Source organism: Lemur catta, chromosome 3 (assembly GCF_020740605.2).
Source record: "Lemur catta isolate mLemCat1 chromosome 3, mLemCat1.pri, whole genome shotgun sequence".
Taxonomy (NCBI): Eukaryota; Metazoa; Chordata; class Mammalia; order Primates; family Lemuridae; genus Lemur; species Lemur catta.
In genome coordinates this window covers 72,809,501-72,835,824 of record NC_059130.1, presented here as the reverse complement: position 1 = coordinate 72,835,824, position 26,324 = coordinate 72,809,501, and the positions used below count along the sequence as shown (strand labels likewise).

The 26,324-nt window shown below is 34.9% G+C and overlaps 1 protein-coding gene across 3 annotated transcripts in view; it reads left to right on the top strand.

Moving 5' to 3' along the window:
• LRRC7 (leucine rich repeat containing 7) overlaps positions 1-26,324 on the top strand; it is a 496,095-nt gene that overhangs the window by 193,433 nt on the left and 276,338 nt on the right. For all 3 annotated transcript variants that reach the window (XM_045547767.1, XM_045547769.1, XM_045547768.1), the window contains exon 4: positions 18,046-18,163. In XM_045547767.1, the coding sequence (XP_045403723.1) occupies positions 18,046-18,163 (118 nt within the window). The remainder of the gene's footprint in view (positions 1-18,045; positions 18,164-26,324) is intronic.

Below are 26,324 nucleotides of genomic sequence, written 5' to 3'. Positions count from 1 at the left end.
TTTGGGCTGCATTAAGAATAGATTGTAATAGAGTAAACCTAGAGGAAAGCAGACCTTGTAAAAGCTAATGTCAGAGCTAATGATGGCCTGGCCCAGGGTGGTGACCCTGAAGACGGATTGAAGGACATGGATTGGAGAGGTTTTTGAGAGGGCAAAATTTACTGGATTGGTCATTTCAATGTTGGTAGAAGGAGAAAAATGGGTCGCAGGTGACTCCTAGGTTTCTACTAGAGAATGTGGGAGTAAACCAAAGAAGAAAGGCATAGACTCCAGGAAATCAGAGTGCAGTTCAGGAGAGTAGCAAAGGAGTATCTGTGGAAGCCAGTTGAGCACCATACTGAGAAACCAATGTGCCTAGACTGGAGCCGGCTACACAGCACAGGGTGAGTTGCTCTAGAATATAGTGTGGACCTAGCAATTTATCTGATGTGCTTTAGGATTGGAAATATAATTGCTGAACATTTGGCGGAGCTGTTCCAGCATTTGCAGAAAATTAAGGATAACTGTATAGAAAACCAAGCTAATAAAAAATGAAACAACTTCAGGAAAAAAGTGTAAGTAGCAGATATAAAGGATGAACAAATCTAGAGAAAGATCTGATGCACAACATGAGGACCATAGGTAATGAAATTGTACTGTATATTGAATTCATGCTAAGTAAGTAGATTTTAGCTGCTCTGCCACAAAAACAAAAATAAAATTGATAACTATATGAGATGACAGATATGTTCATTTGTTTTACTACAGTAATCTTTCTACCATCTATATGTATCACATAACATCATGTTGCATACTTTAAATATACACAATGAAATTTATTTTTAAAAAACTTTTATGAGTAAAAAACAAACACTACAGTATACAAATGCATATTACTATTCTCAGCATTGACTACTGATCTAACCAAAAATTTGGATACAAGTATATTGGGAAGATGAGGAAAAAGAGAGTGATGGTGGTTTTGGTGGTAAGAGGTGATATGATTTTTCAACTGCCATAATATGAAATAAATAGGCAATGTCTACAATTGATAAAATAAGAAATAGAAATACATGTACATCCTTTAGAAATATAGAATAAAATACAAGAAGTAATAGCTATAAGAGTTGAAATCAACTGTGGAAGAAGGATTATGGGATATGAATGAGAGGAAAAATAACTGACATAATATTTTTATAAAACTAAACTTATTTTTTTTAAAAGAAAAAGATTTAGTTAGAAGAGAAAAGTGCCAGGGATTAACTGTGGGAGATCTGAACAAATCTGACCATATTATAATACTTCCTTTTGAAAATCATCCATAAGCCACACTGATAAAAATAAATGTCCAATGCTCATGTAAATTATAAAGCATCATTTGAGCAAATTAAATGACATAAAAAGTAAAAATGTAACTTCATCAAAGTGTGTCAATTTCTGCTGTCCTTTTCACCAGTTCTTACAATCGTTGTTACCTGATTATTACATGATTTAATATTCTTCTTTCCCTGGCCTAGTCTTTAATATGTGACTTGACAGCTTGTTATATTTTAGAGAAATAATCCTCCATCAATTCCCAAAAGGCTGATTTTATTCTAGAAGTGAGTCCAAATTGCCACATTAGTAAAATGCCCTCTCTGATTTAGAACCACTTCAAAATCCAGTTCTTTACCAACCATTCCTGGAAAGTAAGTCCATTCTCAGCTTATTATGGGAACATGGGGTTACTTCAGCGTGATTATGAGGCTGACCTCCCATAGAACTGGCCACTAGTCGTATGTAAAAATCATACGTGAACATTTGCTTACAAAAATTAGCAGAGCCATATGAGAACATGAGTCTGGATCTATGATAGCATAGCATACATGTACTGCGTATTTCTATAATAACAAATAATTAAAGAATTTCTAAGAGAGAAACATGAATATGTTATGGAATCAAATGCAATATTCATGTGAATTCCGGAGAATGAAAAATCATGTTTATTCTATTCTGCTGTTAAAGATATTGTGGTAGAAAAGTTTAAGAGACCCTGATCTAGACTTTAGAGATAATGAGCAGTTCCCCAGGTTCTGAGAAATAATGAGAAAGAAAAAAAGCAAAGAGCATGAATAATGTAAGATCACACTTTATTGGCTGCTGGCTAGTATTATTTAATTTCAAAGGTCAGCTCCAAAATTCCAAAAGGGCCTCTAATTGCAGAGACAAAGAGCAGTTAAAAGTGAAATGTCTGGCGTAGTGGAAAGCACTAAGGCCACGGAGTCAGGCGGACTTAAACTTGAATCCCAGCTTGGGAAGGCTCTCAACCTCAGTTTCTCTCCTATGTAAAATGAAGAAAATAGCATCTACCCTGAAGGATTGTCTCACCCACATCTTATTTTTGTCATCTACTGACCTAGTGGTAATTCTTCTTCACTGTTATAAACTTAATAACATATTACTATATAAGTTGTGAATATGGGGTCTGCAAAACATGAGCTTTCACCAAATAGCAGCAACTGTATGAGCTGCAATACCATAAAGAATACAAAAAAAGTTGACTTTTTTCTATGATAAATAATAATAGTCACACATTTCAGAAAGGAGGTTATCTTCTTTTCCAAGTTAACAGTTATATAAAATGAGAAAATCTTTTGCAGATGCTTATTCTTTAAAAGTTTATGTGGAAATTACTTTTTAATAAAATCCTAGAGATGTTTGTCCTTTCTGTGCATAGAGGAAATTTGTTGTTTCCACACTGAACCTGAAACAGCGCTAAATGAGTTACATCTTGACCAGTCAGAGATTAAGGGAAACACTAATATTCTATCCCTTTCTTTAGGACCATTGTATTGTTTCTTGTTTTCCTGGTAACAATGTAGCCTTGCTGTTGATTTTTCATTTTGGCGTGTGTGTGTGTGTGTGTGTGTGTGTGTGTGTGTGTGTGTGAGAGAGAGAGAGAGAGAGAGAGAGAGAGATTTATTGTTTAGACAGTTAAGTTTTCTGTTTTCTTTAAATTTCAAGTGGATGAATTAAAGATTTGTTTCCCTTTTTTGAGAGGGCAATAAAGGTTATTTACACTGAATTTCATTCCTGCGGCCCTCAATGGAGTCTTTTCTGTGTGTCAGTTGGCCTTTAATAGGAATAAAGGTTCTTTTTCATTGTTCTAATTAATTAATGGTTGATTGATAAAAGCTTGTAATATACTTTCACCAGATGAATTGTGTTACTCATTACCATTAATGATAGCTGCTTTTGTTGTCACCGATGAAGCACTGCCACCAGTCTGCAGAGAAATCCTAACTCTCAGAGACATGGGGCAGGGCCAAGGCCAACAGGGTCAGGGCATAGAAGACACCAACAGACAGGAGGAGGAACTCTCTAGAAGAACAAAGTCATGGAAACAGGGCAGGTAAAGCCTTCTAAGGAGGGAAGGATGACATTGTCAAATGGAATAGAGAGGCCAAAGAAGGCAAGAACTGGATAATCCATTAGACAGGCAATAAAGCATCACTTGGGACTTTTGCAATGCCAGTGTCAGGAAAAAAGGAGAGAGCTTCTTCATCTTCCCATTCTCTCTAGGTTATCGTCCTCATCCATTCTCATGTTCTCGGCTACCGCACTGAAGACTCACAAATCTATTGGGCCAGCTCAGCCCTATCTCTCGATCTTTAAACTTGTACATGCTTTGCAAACTTACTTGAGTATTCACACTCAAGTCTAATTTCTCCCTTGAATCCTGTCACTTGTCTTGTATTCTCTGTCTCAGTATCCATTCAGTCTCATTACCAAGACTGTCATCCATTACTCTTTCTACTTAGCTTCCACAGCAAATCAATGGCTTAATCTTATCAATTTTGCTACCTAAATATTTCTTAAATCTAATTTCACCTCTCTACCCTATGACCAGAGCCTGTGTCAGGCCTTTATCATCTCTTCGCAGACTAATGGAACAGTCTCCTTATTGATAGATCCATTTTATTCTTCACACAGCCAACAGCGATATGTTCCAAATATAAATATGACCAGAACACAATATATGTTAAGGCAGCAACCTGTCTCTTCTCTAACTTCAGGGAAAAGCCATGCAACTTAGCGTGGAATGCTGATAGGAGCCTCCATTTATAGTCTACCTCTGCGATTTCTTGCTGCTTCTGCTCTGAGGAAGTATTTCTGAAACACAAAACATTTTCTTCCCTCTAGGTTCACGCCATTTCCTCTGTCTGGCATGCTACTTTGAGATTCAACTTAGCTGTCACTTCTTCCCACAGCCTTCATTATTCACTAACTGGCACAGTTGTTTAACTCTCCACTGTGCCTCCATGTTACCATGTGTACAGTTTCACAATTGTACTTACTGAACCTGTGGTGATTATTCATTCAATACATATTTACTGAGTGCCCACTCTATTCCAAGGAAATAAGGGAGAAGAAGAAAGATACTGCTGTGTGTCTGCCTCCATAATATGGGACTACGTCCATTTGATCTTTATTTCACCAGGAACTAGAACAGTGTGTTATCCAAAGCTACATTCTCACTAAATATTTGTTGTATAAATAATTATAATATTATTTTGTAATAGTGGGCTATAGAAATATACACACAAGATTATGTGAAAACATAATAGAGAAACAACTAATCCTACTTTTCTTAGCAGTCAGGGTAGTCTGCCTGGCAGAAGCACATTGCTCAAGACAAGACTAGAGCATAATGTAATTAGGTTTGTAAATTAGAAATTGAGCCTTGGAGAAAATGGAACTTGCTCAACAACACGGTTTGTTAAGGGTGGAGTCAGAATTCAAATCCAGGGCGATCTGATTCCAAAGTTTATAATCTATCCACTATTACCACCAGTGGAGAAAAGACTCCAGTTATATCATAAACCATCTTCTCTCTGGGGCAAGGTGAGTCAGCAAAGTTGGGCCTTTGTTACCCACAACTAATCAGGACATAGAAAGGCAAAAATGTTATATACATATATATATATATATATATATATATATGGGTGTGTATATATATGTATATACACACACACAATCAGCTTGTACTAGTATGAAAGTCTAGATAAATGCCATTCAGCCCAATTGTTCACACATCACATTGATTTCTCTCTATAGACAAAACCAGCATTTTCTTAAATGTCAATTAATCAAAAATTTTACAACCGGCAATTACTGAAAAAGCAAGGAAAGGAAAGCCACAAGGCACATCTGTGTGCACAAAAGCTCACACACATGCATCCCTTCTCTTTAGCTTAATAGAAAGATCAGGAATTCACCCCAAATGCCTAGAAACAGTGAAGCAGGATCAAAACTAACAACATTTAAAGCTGTGCTTTTAAATTCAGCTTTCATTTTGTCTTATTTCTTTCTGGGTGTTAGCTTGCTACCATCACATAAAGTAATCAAGGATATGTAAGTTAAAGAATATTTTCTTTTTAAATTTTTAAATGCAAATTATTGTTTAGTTATGACAATGTGCTATGCCTTCCACATTCAAACCAACAGCTGTTATTCCCATAAAATAGATATATTCCCTTCCGAGACAATGACAAATGTTAAAATAAACTTGCTGTTCCAAAGGGAAAAATGATTCAACAATGCTTTTGTACAAATTGCTCTTGAAAAGATCTGTATTTTAAAAACAACAGCAGTGATATTTATTGTTTTCTAGGATAAAATGCCTGGGTATTTATTGTAGTTATCATCTTTCTTCAGGAAATAAAAGGCTCTTCCCTGCAGCACATTCAGTACTGCTAAAATGCACTAGAAAAGATTATTGTTCCCTTTTCCTAAAGCTCCAATCTTATTTGATGCTACCAGCACTTGTCTAGCCCTATACCTTCCACATCAACTCTATACCACTGCTACTACTAGAGCCCCTGAAGTCTTGCTTGACTACTAAACCTTCTCTTTGACTGCCCACACACAACTGGTACCAAGTCTAAATAATTTCTCCTTTTAAATGTGTCTCCCTTCTTGTCCCTACTAACAACGCTTAGCTAAGACTATCATTATTTTTTATTGTTATATTTTCTAATCTCCCACCTGCCTGCTTTTGGTCACAGGTGCCAGTTTCTTCTTGAAAACAACATCTGAGTAAGTCCCTTCCCTGCTTATGACTATCTAAGGGGTGGATGTTAGCATGAGGGAGTAATGTCAAATAGTTTGAAAGTCTCGCAAATCCACATATTCAAATTCTCTAGGTTAAGGGCAAAGTCTAGGGCTGTTTATTTTGGAATAAAATGTACTTTCCAAGCCCTCTCTCTGCTGTAGCATTTATTACATTACATTTTAATTTTTTTCCTGGTATTTATAACCACTAATTTGTTGTATACTTGAGGAAGGAGATTCTTTGTTATTCATCTTTGAGTTCTGGCACTGTGCGTGACACTGTGACTGTCACTAGATAGATGTTCAAGAGGTGCTCATAGAACCCAAGCAGTCTAGGAAAAAGGGAAATGGAATGGAAAGAAGAAAGGAAAAATGTGGGGAAAAGGAGAGAAAGAGGGATGGAGAGAGGAAGGAAGAAAAGAAGAAAGAAAGCGAAGGAACGAGGAAGGAACTGAATGTCATAATTAGAAGCTTACAATTTCACCATGTGTATATAAAACCATTTTTACTCTGTTATTTTTAAGAGTTGGCTCTTTCCTAACTAAAGATAATTATTAACACTTGTATTAACTAAGAATTTTAAAACATTGTATCATAATTTGCACAATATACAATATAATTATTTCTTTGAAACAGCTTTCAAATGAACTTGGAAACAGTATAGGCTGAACATTTTTAAAGGGATTCAAAGGAAGAACTTCTAAGAAATCAGCCATTTAGAGATGCCAACTCATTAGACAATCAGTCACTTTCCCTGGTGAAATCCACATGTGCCAACATATGGCATCAATAACCCTCTCATTGAATATTTATGACTTTATATAAAACTTTTCAGGAAAAGAGCTTATCTTTGGAAAATTCACAAACAACTAATGCTTTATTATTTGAGGTGGAAAACTAGACAGTTTATTTTCTTATTTTTTTTTTTGGAACTATGTTTTGAGATGTAGTCATTCACATTTATGCCATTTTTATAGTGTTCTTAATTTTCCAAGCCTGAATATAAAGATGATAATAAAATGCTAATTGAAGTTATAATAGTTTGCTTTTATATAGCACTAATTTAGGTCCTTGCTGTCATTGAATCTGAGTTTTCTTTCTTAATCCTCCTGGGACCTTGGGACCATTATGGTGGCTCCCTGTCTCATTCATTCTCCCCTCCCTGGCAGCCACCAACTGCTGTCAATTGTCACTGTTATCTTTCCAAAGAACAGATCTGATAGCTCAGAGGAGGTAGCGTGTTATTGCAGAAATGGCTTTGTACCCAGATGATTTTGAATGCTGCCTCTGGCATTTGCTAGCTGTATAACCTTGTAAAAGTTACCTCCTGAGTTTTTTCATCTACAAAATAGGGACAATAATAACTTCCTTGCAACAGTGTTATAAGTAAGTAAAGATGATAAATTTTACAGTATAGTTTAGTGCCTTGCACCTGTATAATAGGCACTCAAGAAATGGTGGCCACCTTTCTATTATTTTGTTGTCTTGCATGAAAGAACAACTATTTATTGAGAAGATCCAATGTGCCAGGCATTGTGTTACACACTTTCCATGCTGCAGGAACTAGATAAGCTTATAGTCCAGTAATCACAAAACACAGACATCCACGCTTCAACAAAGATAAGTAAAGAATGTTTACAAAAGCACACAGGTGAAGCATGTAAACAGGTGTTAATCTATGACCTGGAAGGTGGGAAGATCTTAGCCTGAAGAAGAGGTTAGAGGGGAGGTGGGATAGGGTAGGGTGGAAAAGAGTTCCAGCTGGAGACCTGAGATTTGCAAAGGCCAGGCAGAAACGCAGCTGCTGAATGTGGCTGGAGAGATGATAATGCAGGACAGCAGAGGGCGAGGTATGGGGAAGGGACAGGGAACAAGAGGAATGGTAAGATGAGAAACTGGAGAGATGAAGGTCCTAGAAAGCCACATTAACGAATTTAGATGCTGTCCTGTAGAAAGCAGAAGACCATTGAAAAATTATGAACAAATCACATTTGCTGTTTAAGAAGTGACATCTCATGACTTGCTATCACCAAGGTCATTAACCTGGTCCACAGACCCATGCCTTGGCTTCAGGTGCTTTGCAGTTTCCCTGAAATTGAATGCAAATGTGTGTATTTGTGTATGTGCATGAGTACACATGTGCAAATGTGAGTTCTCACAAACATTTTTCTGGAGATAACATCTGTAGTACTGACTGAAAAATTCTTAAAAATGACCATTCAAACACTTCCTAGAGGATAAAGCTCAGACTCTTACAACTTTTCACATTCTGGCTAAAACTCTCATTTTCTATCCCCCTCCACACAGTTTCCAATATAGCCACTTGCAATTTTTTTGCCATTCCCAATATGCTTCTGAGCCTTTTCTCCATGTACAGCTTCCTGGACTTCCCTGATGTTCCCCATATACCTGTACCTCCACATCCCACCTTCGGCTCAGAAAACTACCCCTCTCTCAAAACCTAGTTGAACTGTTTCTTCCTTCTCTGGGCATCCTTTCATATTCCTTTCCCATTCTTCTCTGGCACAAGCACAAATCACAGTCATAGAATTCTGGTGATCCAGCTAGAATGAGAGGAAAAATAAACAGACAAGTGGGCTAGAAATAGAAAGTCCAGAAACTGACCCATACTTATGTGGAAATCAGATATACAACAAACTTGCCTTATAAACCAGTGGAGAAATAATGGACTTTTTTAAATGGTACTGGAACAGTTGATTATCTGTAAGAGGAAAAAATGAAGCCTTCACATCATTCAAAAAAATAAATTCCAGATGGGTCAAATCAAAATATTAAAACTTTTACAAGAAATAAAAATAAGACAGTATCTGCACAAGTTAAAACTGCAAGATAAATTTGACTACTGTAAAACTCTTTTTATCAAAAGACACCATAAAGAAATCAAAAGACTAGCCATATATTGGGAGAACTGTTAAAGAACTATTGTCCAGAATATGTGATAAACACTTTCAAATCAATAAAACAAGAAAATATGGTCAACTTATTAGTAATTAGGCAGAATGTGTTAGCATTTTTCACAGCATAGATTGAAAAAAATAAATAGTCTGAAAATGGTATGGAAAAATAAGTATTCTTATCCTTGATGGGAACTTAAATTGTTGGAGCAATTTTGGAAAACAATTTCTATTACTTTGTAAATCTGAATATATATTACCTACTCAGAGAAACTTTGGTGTATATGCACTAGCAGATGTATATAAGGATATTCTTAGCAGCATTGTTCATGTTAGAAAAACTCTGGAAACAAGTCAAAAGTTATAAACACTAGAATGTATAAGAAAGTTGTGTTATAGAACATAGAAGCATAAAGTAGTAAAAGTGAATGAATACATTGTATGCATTAACATGGGCTATGTTAATAACAATACTGAATTAAAAATGAAAAACTGCAGATGGAAGCATACAGTATTATTCTATCCATATAAAGACAGACAAATCCAAACAATATATAATTTTAGCATTACTAAACCTATGATAAAAGTATAGAGAAAAGCAAGAGAATGAGTAGAATAAAATTCAAGAAATTGATTGCCTCTCAGTGGAGGTGGGTAGAAGACAAAGGGATATGATTAAGAGGAGCATAGAAGAGATTTCTTCAACTGGATTGAAAAATATGGGTCTTTTTGTTTTATTATCATAATTTTAAAAGAACATACATATTATATACACTGTCATTTATATATACATACATATATATATTTCACAATAAGAATTTAAAAAGACAAAAATATTAAGATAAATACAATGACCCACTCCTCTCATTGAGGAGCTCAAAGTTTGATGCTTGCTTCAGACCCTATGTCCTTGCTACTTCATACATTGTTGTGATGGGCTCTTTATTATTATCTTCCTTCTATATTATTTGAGTTTATTCTTTTGCCTTTTTCTGTCTCCTTAAGCTGTATGCTTAACTCATTTATTTTCAGCTCTTTGTCTTTTCTAATGTAAGCATTTAAGGCTACAAATTTACCACCAATTATTCTAGCTATATCCTGGCATTTTCATTACATAATCTTTTATTATAATACTTGTGTTTTGTAACTTCCATTATGATCTCATCTCTGGAACATGAGTTATTAAATTGTAGTTTGTAAATATACATCAAAATATAAAAGCTTTTAAAATTATCTTTTTGTTAAAAATGTATAACTTAATTGCATTATTGACTAAGAATGTGGTCTTTTATTATTAATTCTTTGAAATTTGTTGAGATTTCCTTTATGTCTAGTACATGATCAATTGCAAATTTTTCATATGTACTTTTAAAAACATTATAATAGTTGAGTTCAGTGTTCTATATGTGTCCACTATACTAAGCTCATTAAATGTGGTCATCAGTTCTATGGCTTTTATTTTTGTCTGCTTTTTTAGTCAATTATTGAAAAATATCTGTTAAACTATCCTGCTATGGTAGCAGTTTAATATCTCCTTGAAAATCTGTCAAATGTTTCTTTAAATATATTAATGCTACAATACTAAATGTATACAAGTTTAGAGTTGTTCAGCAGTTGTAGTGAACTGACTTATGAACATATGGTCATTACCTCTAGTAATTCATTTTTCCCTAAATCAATACTACTGCATAACATTTCTTTTAATTTTGACAGTTTCATGATTTTTCATCAAGTTTTGGGTGCCCCTCTCATAAACACAATATAGCTTGATTATTTTTAATATTAATTTATTCTGATAGTCTATTTTTAATTGTAGAGATTAAATCATATTTATTGATGGTAATTATTGATATATTTGTATTAATTTATTCAAATCTGTTCTTCATTTTTATGTCTTGCTACTTCTGAGTCTTTCATTTGCTTCTATTATATTTGTTAAAGATCCCTTTATCCCTCTTTATCTCATTCTGTTTATTTTGCCTTTGGTCACTAAGAAATTCTACACTTTATTTTCATTCTTTTAGTTGTTATTCTAGAAATTTTAACATATCTCTTTAACTTAGCATGCATATTTAACTTTAATCTAAAGTTAATCAGTACCTTTACTTTCTTCTCAAACAATGGGAAAAGCTGAAAATGTTTTTAATCTGATTGTCTTTTTCCTGATATACGTGCTTTGGTTGTTCAGAATTTTATTTCTATACTGAATTTTTAATCCAACAATTATCTATCTTGTTATTGTTTTATATAGTCAATGTTGTTTATATTTAACCACACATTTTCCTTTTTTATATTTTTTACTTTATTAATATTCCTTCTTGCTGCTCATACCTCTCTCCTGGGTCATTTTTTTCTTACTAAAAGGTATCTTTTGACAGCTGCTTTAGTAAAAGTGTCTTAATAGTAAATTCAGTTTGCCTTTGTTTGAAAATGTTATTTTGGCCTTTTTGTTATAACTGCAAATGTAAGATTATTTATTCTTAGTACTTTAGAGATGCCATCTAATAAATCACTGCTTTAATTATTGTTCTTGAGAAGTCAGCCTTCTGTTGTGTTTTCACTTTCATTTGTTTTGAGAAATTTTTAAATTTCCTTCCTCATGTCTTCATTGACCCACTGATCATTCAGGAGCATATGGCTTAATTTTCATGTGTTCATATAGTTTCCTGTGTTCCTCTTGTTATTGATTTCTAGTTGTATTCCATTGTGGTCAGAGAAAAGACTTTTTCTGATTTAAATTTTTTGAAATTTTTAAGACTTGTTTTGTGCCTTAATATATAATCTATCCTTGAGAATGATCCGTGAGCTGAGGAAAAGAATGTGTATTCTGCAGTTGTTAGGTGAAACGTTCTGCAAATATCTATTAGGTTTGTTTGGTCTATAGTGCAGATCAAGTCCTGTGTTTTTTTGTTGATTTTCTATGTGGATGATCTGTTCAATGCTGAAAGTGGAGTGTTGAGTTCTCCAATAGTTGTTCTATTGGGATCTTCTCTCTCTTTAGCTCTGATAATATTTGCATTATATATCTGGATGTGCCAGTATTGGGTGCATATGTATTTAGAATTGTTATATCTTCTTGCTGAATTTACCCTTTATCATTATATAATGATGTTCTTTGTATCTCTTTACAGTTATCTGATTGAAATATAGCTACTCCTGCCTGCTCTTTTTTGGTTTCCATTTTCATGAAATATCTTTTTCCATCCCTTTATTATCGGTCTATATGTGTCTTTATAGGTGAAGTAAGTTTTTTGCAGACAACATAATGTTGAGTCTTGTTTTTATTATCCATTCAGCCACTCTATGTCTTTTGATTAGAGAGTATAGTCCATTTACATTCATTGTTATTTTTGGTAGGTAAGGACTTACTACTGCCATGTTGTTATTTGATTTCTGGTTGTTTTGTGGTCTGCTCTTTCTTTCTTACTTCCTGCCTGTGTTCTGTTGTTAAAGTGATTTTGTCTGGTTGTGTGTTTTAATTTCTTGTGTTTTATTTTTTGTGTACCTATTGCAGGTTTTTTGATTTGAGGTTACCCTGAGACTTGCAATAAATACTTTACAATAAATTATTTTAAATACATGACAACTTAACACTGCTTTCAAACAAACAAACAAAGAATCAAGGAAAAGATAAATCTAAAAGAAATTCTACCCTTCAACTTCATCCCCTCCACTTTATAACTTTTTGTTGTTTCCATCCATAAAAAGATATGGATAAAAAGAATACTATCTCTCTCTCAAAAAGTTGTGGTTATTTTTGAAAGGTATGTCTTTTAGTCTCTCTACTCAAGCTGTAAGTGGTTTATATACCCCAATTCCAACAGTGTGATATTCTTTATTTGTGTGCTTATTGTTACCAGTGAGTTTTATACCTTCAGATGATTACTTATTGTTCATTAATGTCCTTTTTTACATATTGAAGAACTCCTTTTAGCATTTCTTGTAGAATAGGTCTGGTGTTGATGAAATCCCTCAGCTTTTGTTTGTATGGGAAAGTCTTTATTTCTCCTTCATGTTTGAAGGATATTTTTATAGGATATAATATTCTAGAGCAAAAGTTTTTTTCCTTCGGAACTTTGAATAAGTCATGCCCTAGTGGCTTTGAATAAGCCACTATCTCCTGGTCTATAAGGTTTCCACTGAGAAGTCTGCTGCCAAACTATATTGGAGGTCCTTTATATGTTAGTTTTTTTCTTTTTTCTTGCTTTCCTTAGGATCTTTTCTTCATCTGTGTCCTTTGGGAGCTTGATTATGAAATGCTTTAAGGTAGTCTTGTTTGCATTAAATCTGCTTGGTGTTCTATGACCTTCTTATACTTGAAAACTGATATCTTCCTCTAGGTTTGGGAAGTTTTCTATTATTATTTCTTTTCTACCCCAGTCTCTCTCTCTGTCTCCTCTTTAAGACCAGTAACTCTTAGATATTCTGTTTTGAATTTATTTTCTAGATCTTGTAGGCATGCTTCATTCTTTTTTATCTTTTTTTTCTCTTCTGACTGTGCATTTTCAAATAGCCTGTTCTTCAAGCTCACTAATTATTTCTTCTGCTTGATCAAATCCACTACTGAGAGACTGTGATACATTTTTCAATTTGTCAACTGAATTTTTCAGCTCCAGAATGTCTGCTTGATTTTTTTTATTATTTCTATCTATTTGTTAAATTTCTGTAATAGGCTTCTGAATTCCTTTTCTGTATTGTCTTGAAGTTCATTGAGCTTTTTCAGAACAGATATTTTGAATTTCTTATCTGAAAGATCAAATATCTCCATCACTCCAAGATTGGTCACTGGGACCTTAATTAGTTCATTTGATGAGGCTCTGTTTTCCTGGATGCTCTTGATGCTTGTGGATATTCATCAATACCTGGGAATTGAAGAGTTAGGTATTTATTTTAATCTTCACAGTCTGGGCTTGTTTGGACCCATCCTTCTTGAGAAGGCTTTTCAGATATTCAAAAGGAATTGAGGGTTGTAATCTATGTCTTTGGTCACTGCAACCATACCAACACTAGGGGTGCCCCAAGCCCAGTAATACTGTGAATCTTGCAGACTCCTGGTTTTACCACCTTGGTGAACTTGGATGAGATATGGGAGAATTTCCTGGATTACTAGGCAAGATCTCTCACTTTCTTCTCTCACTCTCTGGGGTGGACTGCTAGAGCTGAGGGAGGAGTGATGTGGCCACTCCCTTATGGCCACCACAGCTGGAACTGTGGCAGGTCACACCTGAAGCCAGCCAATATCACTCAAAACCTGTAGTGACTGCTTTCTGGCTACCTCTGATGTTTATTCAAAGCCCAAGGTCTCCTTAGTCATACGTGGTGAATCCGGCTAGGACTGGGTTCCGTCAGGGTAGCATGTTTCCTTCTGGTCTAGGATGGGTCTAGAAATGTCATCCAGGAACTAAGGCCTGGACTCAGAGGCTTTGGGAGTCTGCTTGGTAGTTTATTTTACTGTGCCTGAGCTGGTACTCAAGTTGCAAAACAGAGTCCTCTGGACTCTTCCCTTTCCTCTCCCCAAGTGGAAGAAGACTCTCCCTCAGCTGCACTGCCTGGAGTTGGGGGAGGGGTGACACAGGGATTGGCTTGGCCACTGCCACTGGTGTCTCACTGGGTCACATGTACCCCAAGTCCACTGACTATGAGCCAGCACAGCCATAGGAATTGCTCATGGACTGTAGTCTTTGTGGCCTGACTGCCTTATGAATTTTTTCCAGTCCTAGCTGGAACTCCTGTTTGAGGGCAGAGGATTTCCTTCTGGCTGAGCTGGTCTAAATGCTCTCTCCATGGGCACCTGTGCAATTCTGCCCTGTGCTGTGCAAAGTCCCATAATCACTTCACTCTCCCATCCCCAAGGATCACGTTTTCTCTGCACTCAGCATACTTGCATGACACTGCAGGAAGACAGGGAAGGGTGGCTTAGACAATACAAAACTGTCTTTTCTGCCCTCTTCAGTGCCTCTTTCCTTGACATAATGTTAAAACCAGGTACTGTGATTGCTCACCTGATTTTTGGTTCTTCTGAAGTTGCTTCCTTACATGGATAGTTGTTGAATTTGGTGTTCGTGTGGAGGGATGATCCCTAGAGCTTTTCTATTCAGGCATCTTGCTCCCTCCTTCTTTCTGAAATAATATCTTTTAGAATATACACTTTTTAGCCCAAACACATTTTTATTTTCAACTTTTGAGCCTTTTTCTTTTGTATCAACTCTCATGGAAAACTCCTATTTGTGCTTTAGTTTTAAATGTTTACTGTGGACTCAGTAATTTATATTGCATACTCTTCCCAAACCAATTTTTTCAGAGTTAAATTGCTTCTTTAGCTCAAGAAAAAGAGCACTTTAGTACATAGATATTTTAAGACTCAAAATAATTTTATTGTCTTTGAAATGTGAAATATCATTTGCAAATGAAAAGCAGGGTAACCATGACCACTAACAGTTTTACTCTAATTAACTATTAATTGTATTCGCTCTATTTTACTATATTGAAGAATTACAGCTATTTTATAATTATTCTATGCCTCATTTTCATTCAAAGCTTAAATCTTGAAAGAGCCATTACCGTGGCATCTTAATTTCCTTGCCAATTTGTAGACATTATGACTCATATCTTTAGATTCTACTGAGACTACCTAACTGAAGCTTACAATCCAGTGAACTACCGCTCTTCATTGAAACCTAGCACTCTCCTCATTTTTCATTTAATTATTATTTAATTATTTCATGTAATTATTATGCATACTTCTAAAAATATTTACTCAGCATATACTATGTATAAGACACTGTGCTGATCACTTTTGTATATAGAAAGAAGAAACAGGTTGATACTAAGGTAAATTGGATGTGATGCCATCCTTCAAAAACCTCATCACGTAGAAAAGTAAGAAATAAATTATTATATAGGTGTGCCTCTGTGTCTGGTATATAAATATTAATAACAGCTAGCAGTTATCAAGTTTAATAAATGCCAAACACAGTTCTACATTTTCACAAGTACCTTATTTCATCAAATTCAAGGCCATTGATCATAAGACACATTATTATTATAGTACCATTAAGCAAGAAAAAGACACTTCTTAAAAATTATTACTTACTCTTGATTGAAAGATGCATTCCAAATATCAAAGATGTTAATATGTGAAAAAATGTGGAACTTAGAATTGATGAATATATTAACTCATATAATTCTCTCAACAACTCTTCAAGTGAGGTAATTTGTTGTTCTCATTTTCAGGCAAGGAAACTGATGGGTTCAGAAATGTTAGATAATTTGGCCAAGATTGCACAGCTAATAAATAAATGAGTGAAGATTGATCACACATCAGCCTGATTCCATATGCAATGTTCTTAATCTCTATACCAGAGATCTTGGATTCTCTCTCTTATAGGCTGTTTAGGAGTTTCTATACCTTTTGTTCCTAATGTGGCCTCATTTAAAGTTGAAGAAGAATATTAGGACTTCTATTAATTTGGTTGAGATGATGATGCAAATTTTAAAAAAACAACAGACAATTGTGTTCAAGCCTGAACATTGCTTAAAATGGTAATAGCAATTGTACTAAAGAGTAGTCAGTAAATCTTACACAGTCATGAGACAATTGATTTTTTAATCAATGAATCTATAAGTAACCACATTGCATACAGATGTAGACGTAATGGTGCTATCAGTATGATAGAGACTAAAAAGTTTACATTAACTTTTACCATGAGTATAGACATCTGTTTTCCTATTCCTTTAATAGGAACATTAGTAGTTAGTGGAAACTATCCATCGAAGTATCCATCACAGTTTTATTTTTTAGGTTTTATAAAAAGAAGTAGCAACATTTATGTATAAGATGTTGAAAATTAATTCTACACTGCATGAAATATTCCACATAATCTTTGTAAAGAGCAAAAATGACCAACCCAAAGTAAGAAACCGCATATTTTATCTTGAGTAACAACCGGCATAATCTATTTTTTAAAAAGCTAATGAGTTAAGAAATCACAACCTTGTGCTACATTGTTTTTGCTTGCCTATAAATAATGAATTACATGTGAGAACAAGTGATAGTTAAGTGTACTGTAAGCCAATTGCATAGTCATGGATACCAGAAACTTAATCTGTTGAAATTTAGCAAAACAGAATTAGAAATGTCAAACAGAAAAGATCTCATTAAGATAATTTTTCCAAAAATGAATCAAAAATTTTGTCCCAGCTGTTCATATCATACAGGAGTTAAGATGAGTTGGACAGAGCTAAAAAATAAAGTTTATTATTTCTCAAATATGGTACTGGAAACGCACATCAAAATTTCCAGATCACCTATGTGCTTGATAAAAATGCAGATTTTTGACCCTCATCCCAGACCTATTTGGGTAGAGCTCAAGAATTCACATTTTGAACAAGCACCTCTATCCACCTGTGATTGTAAGCATGTTGGATTTCAGAACCATTACTTTAGTGCTTGGCTCTTCCCCACCTAGTACTTTGGACTGATGGCAGAAATAAACCAATCACTTGTGATGTTTTCTCACCAAATATCAGAGGTTAAATATTTTACTTACCAAATATTTATGAAATAGTGTTGGGGGAGGGACACAAAAGAAATACGAGCTCATACATATCAATGTATTGCAATTCTTGTATGTCTAACAACTGTTCAACATGATGAAATTAATGTGTTATGAAATCTAATGCAGTTGCAGAAAAAGACCATTGGGATAATCCTGGTAGCTGTGGGAACAGAAAGGACAACTCCAGAAGTTATTTCAAAGAAAAAGAAGTCAGTAGGATTCACTGGCAAATTGAATGTTAGTGGTAAACAGAAGGGGAAAAGTGAAATATCTTGGGTTTTGAGTCTGGGTAGCAGAAAATAGAGAGGCATGAAAGGGGATGCAATGGAAAACCATTCTGAAAACAATTAAGAATATGGGTATGGAGAAAAGTGAGGCTTTTATAGTGGCTTTTTTACTACCACATTTATAAAAATGGTGACTTTCATTTTGTTACTGAGTTTATGTATGAATGGATTTAACTGGATTGAGATCTAATTAATGATTATTTTCTGTTACAGCAATTGTTCAACTGTCAAGCTCTACGAAAACTAAGTATTCCTGACAATGACCTTTCAAATCTGCCAACCACTATTGCTAGTTTAGTTAATCTTAAAGAACTCGACATCAGTAAAAATGGTAAGAATCTCATCTCATCTCTAAAGATCTGGAAACTTTTTATTGAAAATGTGCTTTAATGTTTTCTCTTGGCAAATGATATAAAATAACTTTTTCTTTGATTTTGTTGCAACTATAAGTTAATTTTGTTGAAAAAATAAATTATAAGGGAGAAAACTTCTCCTCTTACTAATGTGCCTGACTCACTTAGGCCTTATTTCCCTCTGCTTCAGATATATGATATAATTTTAATGAAATATTTTACTGCCCTTACACTGTTTATTTCCCTCATTCTCAGAGTAAAATTGTTTCTCAACATGTCTCAAATATCACCTGCACAATGAGGCCTCCTTGTTCACCCTGCTTGAAATTATACTCTTCGATTTCCCTTACTGGGCTCCATTTTTTCCCCTAGCACTAACCATCCTCACAATATTGTATAATTTACTTATTTTCTATGATTATTTTATATTTTCTCCTGTCCTAGAATGTAAACTCCATTATGTGACAGGAGGAATTTTTCTCTATTTTGGTCACTAATATATCCCCAAATATCTAGAGCAGTGCCTGAGAAATAAGAGGGACTCAGTAGTATTTGTCATATTTCTGGCCAAACTTGTATGTCTGGTGTTTTTGTTGATGCGTCCACTGATGTTGATATTCAGGTTGATGAGATTACCTTTGAGTGTTTGTGGAAGTGATGCTTCGCACTTCAGTATGTCCAAGAAGAATGAGGATATAAAACCTGACCCCTTCCATCGCTAAGCTATTAATAGTTAGTTAAACTGTGTGTGTGTGTGTGTGTGGCACACATGCACAAGTAGCACTTTGGTTATGATATATTTGGTGCTGAGTGGACAGGCAAGGACAAAACAGATCCCTGCCCTCATGAAACTTACATTCTATTGGGTGAGTTAGACTTTAAACAGTAATTGTAGGTGATTAAATAAACAATTTTTTGTGAAGATACATTCAATGAGAAGGGCATGTGGATGAGAAGGATGTAATTGTAATCCAGTCTTTGCGTTACAGGAAAGTTTCCGTAAGATGTGATAACCAAGCTCAGACAGAACCAATAGAGGTTAGGTAAGATTGGCTTGACATACTAGGTGAATAAGGATCTGTTTCGTGGAAGACCACCAGAAAAATCTCTTGGTCACATGTAAATGTGACTTTCCTAAGAAATGTGGTCCCTTTTAGAGCTTCATGACAATTTCCCAGTAGCCTTGTCTTTCTCCATTTGGCCAGAAACTCCTCTCCATAGAGATCTGCATTGCTCATTCCCTTACCACCTTCAGGCCTTTGCTCAACTGTACTCTCAACAAAGCCTTCCCAGACCATCCTACTTAAAAATAAGACACTACTACAAACACATTCTATTCCTCTTCCTTGTTTTTTTTTTCTTTTTTCATATAAGAAACTGACACACCACATATTTAACTTATTTATTTTTATATTTTCTGGACTCCTCTTACTAGAATTAAAATTCATCAATGCCCCAATTTTGTTGTTGTTTTGTTTGCTGCTATATCTCCATTGCCTAAACCAGTGTGCAGAGCCCATGAATGAATGGTTGTTCTGAAACATGGGACACTTGTTGAAATTTACCAATGTGAATTGCTAGTGATTTCTTCAATTTAAATTTTTTGAGAGTCATTGAGAAGTTTACGGTATCATTGGGGAGCTAAGACTGACGCTCATAAATAATCAGTGACTATCATAAAATACTATGCAATGAAGTGCTTAATTATAAGGCACACATTACAATTATAAATTCTTAGAGAATAGAAGATTAATTAAGACTGCTGTTATTAGGGAAGAGTTCAAGCAAAAGATGTAGCCTGAAGATTTCTGTGAAGCACAGTAGCATCTGAATAAAGGAAAGCATTTCATTTGAAGGAGACAATCAGAATGAAAACAGAGGACACAGACATCTTTCTATACCAGCTTGACTTGCCACTTACAGGTTTTTCAGGAGGACAATCTTAAAAGTACCAAGTGCAAATTTAGAGAAAGAATAGCAACTAGATTTAGACCAATGGAAAGATGACCTTGGATCTATTAATACTATTATTCTTTTGAGAATAGATTTACAGGTCATACATTTGTATGGACTGGTTTTTCTATACTTTAATAAAAATTACTACTACTTATATGTTTATATACATTCACACATCAAATTCTAAGTTTAAATTACAATTTCTGAGAAATATTATATGGACAAATGCCATGTCCCTTGGCTTTCAGACAGATTTAGCTGGATAGTCCAAGTAAATAAAAATCTATCTTATTTTTAAAGAGGATTAGAAAGCAATTTATCAGTGGCCACTGGTAATCAAATGAACCATCAGCCCCTCTCCTCTCCCTGGAGGTTGGAGGGGGTGGGGCTGAAAGTCCCAAGCCTCTAGTCTTTGTGGTGACCAGTCTCCATTCTGAAGCTACAGATGGGCCCCCAGCCACTAGTCATCTCATTAGCATACAAACGACATTTGGAATCCAGAGATTCCCAGGGTTTTAGCTGATGTGTGCTAGGAACCAGGGACAGAAACCAAATATATATTTCTTATTATATCACAATGTCAGAAGTTATAGTCATGAAACTTCAGATGTTATACTTAATGGACAATTTAAAGATTTTTAAGAGTAGCTTTAATTAAATGTAATTTTCACATTGTCTTTGGACCTGGACACCTATGGAAACTGCCCTTCCTCTGTAAATGTTCAGTTGCATTTTGGGAAATTAGTGCTATTACCCATTGCAGAAACTGGAGAACAAGTTTTGACAGTGAATTTTGCTTGACGTTTATGGAAAAGAAATGCCCCCTGGGTTGCTGTATTATGAGGAAAGAAGGACAAGGGCCAGCATATGTGTTAAGTGTGGGAACATATGCTGCCCACACCTGGCTTGCCCCCACCTAATGTAGCAGAATGGGTCTTCTCTGCACAGCTACATATTGGGCTCAGTTTCAGTTTTGGTGTTTTCTATTCCATTAATCTGTTCTCTCTTCCTCAGTCAGCCCTTCTATGATATATGTAACTACCATAAGCCAAATGGGGTTATCACAATTAAAGTTCATTTCCAAAATAATATCCAGAATCATCAGGGCAAAAGCACTTTCCATCATTTGTCCTTGATTATCTGTTTTCCTTCAGTTTTGGCCTTACTGTCTTGTCAACTCTTTGATGCTTTTAAGATGTTTTAAAATGTATTTTATCTACATTTTGTGGTTTTTCTCAATGAGAAGGTTGGTTTGAATAACCTAGCCTCACCACCATTGGAAACAGGAGGTCCTCTTCCCATTCCTTCCTATTCAGTGGGAAAAAGTTCACTTCCCATTAAGGTACAACTCAAATAACATCTTCCTGAAGTTTTCCTTTATAGTTAGTCCAAAAAGTTTCCTTTCTTTCATGTTCCATTGATAGGTTCTAACTCTGTTTTTCCACTGTTCATATCCTGTCTTTAATGTACTTGCTTATGCCTATGGCTGCCTCTCAGCTAGAAGTGAAGTCCTTGAAAGTATGAACCCAGTCTTAGTTATTTTTCTGTCCTTGGTAACACCAAATTCATGTATTTTATACAGTAGACTTTCAATACATGCGTTTGGTTGAATTGTACTGGATTCTGCTGAAATAGAATAAAAAGGTTAAAAAGAAAAAAAAACAATTTATCACCAAATGTAAATATGAAATTCCTGAGAAATATGACATTTCATGAACATATAATTCCTAGCTGCCCTCTTGAATCAAAGAAATTTTGTTGCTAGGAAGTGAATCACAAGTTACACTTCTTCAACTCAGAAGTTAGTCTGTAAGCATCCTTAGAAATCTTTGCAACTGTTATTTTGCAGCTTTGCGCTTTGCGCTATGCTTATGATTCTCTATATTCTGGAAATATTTGTGCAAAAAGACATACAGGAGATGGTGAGCCACTCTGCAACCCTAGTGCAGTACTAAAGGCTGGATGAGTATGATGATATATCAGCCATTGCTAGAAGTTACACAAACAGTAAAAGATTTCATCACATCGACCTTTTCAGAAAAACCATACCTAAAAGAGCTGTCACTGATTCTGTGACAAAGACCTAGACATATTACGCTGTATTACTTAGGGAGCATAATACATCCTTTGGAAATCTGTCAAGTGAAGAAAGAGCAGATAGCAGAAAATAAGTGCAGTGTCAGCACCACAACTGACAAGGTTGGAATAGCCCTGATCAAGAAGAGGCAAAACTTGAGAGAATACAAGCGGTATTGGTATTTAAGGACAGGACTCAAGAGTATTTTGAGATAGTGACTCTTTCAGGCACTCATCAATGTAGGTAAAAATTTGCCTGAAATATGCTTGAATTAGATGAGTGACCCCTTAATGAAACTAATTCACTCCGAGACTTAGGTTGAATCTGATCTTGGTTGTTCAAGTGGCCTGCAGTGTTTACTTTTCATGTCCAGTTCTTCTACCTGTCATCTTGATCCACCAGTTTTTCTTCATAATTCAAAAATACTATTTTATATTAAAGCCTTTAGATAAGTGAGCTATTGTGTGCACAAGGTATCTGCCCAATTTGAGTGAATAGATTTTATCTACCTCTGTAACCAGAACTCCAACTGACTATCTCCCTTCCATGTCATCCCCAATAATGCCAAATCACCATTCCCAAGTGAATCAGGCTGTGATAGGTTGCTGTGACAGAAGAAACTATACTATCTTCTCTACCCACTCCTTCCTCCCCACTGCTGTACAGAGTATTCTTCACTTTCAAGAAGACATTTCAGATGTCATTTATTCTGGGATGCTTTCTTGACAGCCTATACACAAAGTGAATTAGTTGCTTCTTCCTCTGTGATACCTTTTTACCATATATATGTTTTTGTTTTAAATTTATCTCACTTTTGAATTTAATTTCTATGTCTTTGACTAGATTATAAGACCCTTGAAATCAGAGACTATCTTATTCATTTCTTGATTTGGAACTACTAGCACAATACCCAGTATATAGGGTGGGCATTCAATAAATGTTCATCAGGTAAATAAGCATTAGAAAAAAGGCATTCTTTTAAAAAACATAATATATTTATATTACATTACATTAGGGAACATACATAGGATAGGGTCCCCATCTATTATACTGGTAACCCACTAAATGTTTTAGCTGAGTGCTGAAAAAGATAGAAATGACATTGCATTAAGTAATGAGTAACCACTAAAATCAGCTGTAATCTTCCATATAATAATATATTTAGTATCTTTGTTCCTTAGGATGACTACCTCATGTCAAGCTTTGACCTCTCCTTTGAGCTTCAGACTAATATAACCAACTGCATGTTGAGTATAGCTATAATATATCCCCTAAACACCCAAACATAATGTATTTAACACCAAACTCATCATCCACCCAAATCTGCTTTTCCTCATAATCCAGTTCTCTGTTAATGTTACTAGGATCTACACAGGGATTCAAGGCAAAAATTCATCCTTTCTTTCAACTCCCATATCCATTCAGTCTCTAACTTCAGTCAAATTCGCCTCCTAAATATATGACAACTCTGTTTCCTCCTTACTACTCCCATTGCCTCAGTCTTAAATGAGTCCCCTGACTCTTTCCTAGACTATTCAAACAGCCTCCTAACTGGTCTATTCAGGAGTTCTATTTCTTCGTAATTCAATTTTGAGAGGTTGTACATATCCAGGAATTTATCCCTTTCCTCCAAGTTCTCATAGTTTGAGCATACAGTTGTTCATAATAGTTTCCAATGATCTTTTGTATTTCTGTGGTATCAGTTGTAATGTCTCATTTTTCATTTCTGATTCTGTTTATTTGAATCTTCTCTCTCCTTTTCTTGGTTAGTCTAAGTAGTGTTTTTTATCAACTTTGTTTATCTTTTCAAAGAACAAACTTTTCATTGATTCTTTGCATTGTTTTTGTTCTCTATTTCATTTAGTTCTGCTCTGATCTTTGTTATTTAATTTCTTGTGCTAACTTTGGGTTTGGATTGTTCTTGTTTTTCTAGTTCCTTGAGGTGTGATGTTAGATTGTTAACTTGTGATCTTTCCACTTTTTGTTGTAGACATTTAATGCAGTGTAATTTTCTATTAGCACTGCTTTTCCCGTATCCCACAGGTTTGGGTATGTTGTGTTTTCATTTTTATTCATTTCAAAAACATTTTTAATTTATGCTTTAATTCTTCATTGACTCAGTGATTGTTCAGGAACATGCTGTTTAATTTCCATGTATTTGCATAGTCTGAAGTTTTTCTTCCTATTGATTTCTAGCATTATTCCACTGTGGTCTGATAAGATACTTGATATGATTTCAATTTTTAAAATATTCGTTAAGTCTTGTTTCGTAGCCTAACATGTGGTCTATCTTGAAGAATGTTTCATATGCTGGTGAAAAAAATGTATATTCTGCAGTTGTTGGGAAGAATGTTCTGTAAATGACTTTTAAGTCCATTTGGTCTACAGATCAATTTAAATCCAGTGTTTCTTTGCTGATTTTCAATCTTGGTGATCTGTATAGATATTGAAGTCCTGCACTATTATTGTGTTGCTTTCTATCTCTTTCTTTAGGTCTAGTGATAATCATTTTATGAATCTGGGAGTACTGAAGTTGGGCACATATATACTTAGGGTTGTTATATCCTCTTCTGAACTTTATCATTTTGTAAGGACTGTCTTTGTCTTTGTCTTTTTTTACTGTTTTTTATTTAAAGTTTGTATGAGTACAGCTATTCCCACTCACTTTTGGTTTCTGTTTGCATGGAAAATCTTTTTCCACCCCTTTACTTTCAGTCTATGTGTTTCTTTACTAGCAATGTGAGTTTCTCATAAGCAGCATATAATTGGATCATGGTTTTTTTTCACTCCATTCTGCTAATCCATATCTTTTGAGTAGAACATTTAACCCATTTATGTTCAAGGTTAATATTGATATGTGAAGCTTTATTCCTATTACATTGTTAATTGCTTTCTAGTTTGTTTTATAATTTTTTTGTTTTTTTCTTTTTCTCTTTTTCTCTTTTTGTCTTTGTGGTTTGATGAAATTGTATAATGTTGCTATTTGATTCCTTTATCTTCCTACCTTGGGTGATTGTTTTATAAGACCTGCAAGTTATATTTTCATGTGTTTTTGTGATGGTGAATATCAACCTTTCATTTTCATGTTTAAGACCCCTATGAGCATTTCCTATAGGAGTCTAGTGGTAACATATTCCCTCAGCATTTGCTTGTATGAGCAAGAATATTTCTCCTTCATTTATGAAGCTTATTCTTGTAGGAAATAAAATTCTTGGCTGACAGTTTTTTTTCTTTCAGCACTTTGAAAATGCCATCCTGTTCTCTTCTGGCCTGTAAGGCTCTGACGAGAATTCTGTTTTAGTCTTAATGGGATTTCCTTTATAGGTGACCAGACACTTTTCTCTTGCTAATTTTAAAATTCTTTCTTTCACTTTGGCTTTAGACATTCTGAATATAATATGTCATGATGAAGTACTTTGTGTAATGTATTTTCCTGGGGTTCACTGGCCCTCCTGTATCTGGATGTCTAATTCCCTTGCTAGACTTGGGAAGTTTTCATCGATTATTTCCTTAAATAGGTTTTCTAGACTTTTTGATTTCCCTTCCTCCTTTTTGATTTCCCGTCCCCTCAGAATTCATAAATTTGGTTGCTTTATGTAGTCTCAGATGAACCAAAGGCTTTGTATATTGTTCTTTATTCTTTTTGCCTTATTTTTGTCTGACTGAATTATTTCAAAAGGCCTTTCTTCAAGTTCTGAGATTTGTTCTTCTACCTGGTCTAGTCTGTTAGCAAACCTTTTGAATGTGTATTGTAGTGTATCGTCTGGCCTTTAATAAGATCTTCAGTTGCAGAATTTCTGCTTGGATTTTGTTTAAGATGTCTATCTCCTTGGGAAATTTGTCACTCATATACTGAATTGATTTTCTGATTTCTTTGTATTGGTTTTCAGATTTCTCTTCCATCTCATTGAGCTTCTTTAAAATCAGTATTTTGAATTTTGTCTGGAATTTCAAGGAGTTCTTTTTGATTGGGACTTTTTTCTGGACAATTGTTTTGGTCCTTTGGTGGTGTCATATTTCCTTGCTTTTTCATGTTTCCTGTGTCCTTGCATTGAGATCTGCACATCTGGTGTCACAGTCATTTCTTCCAGTTTTTTGAAGTTGCT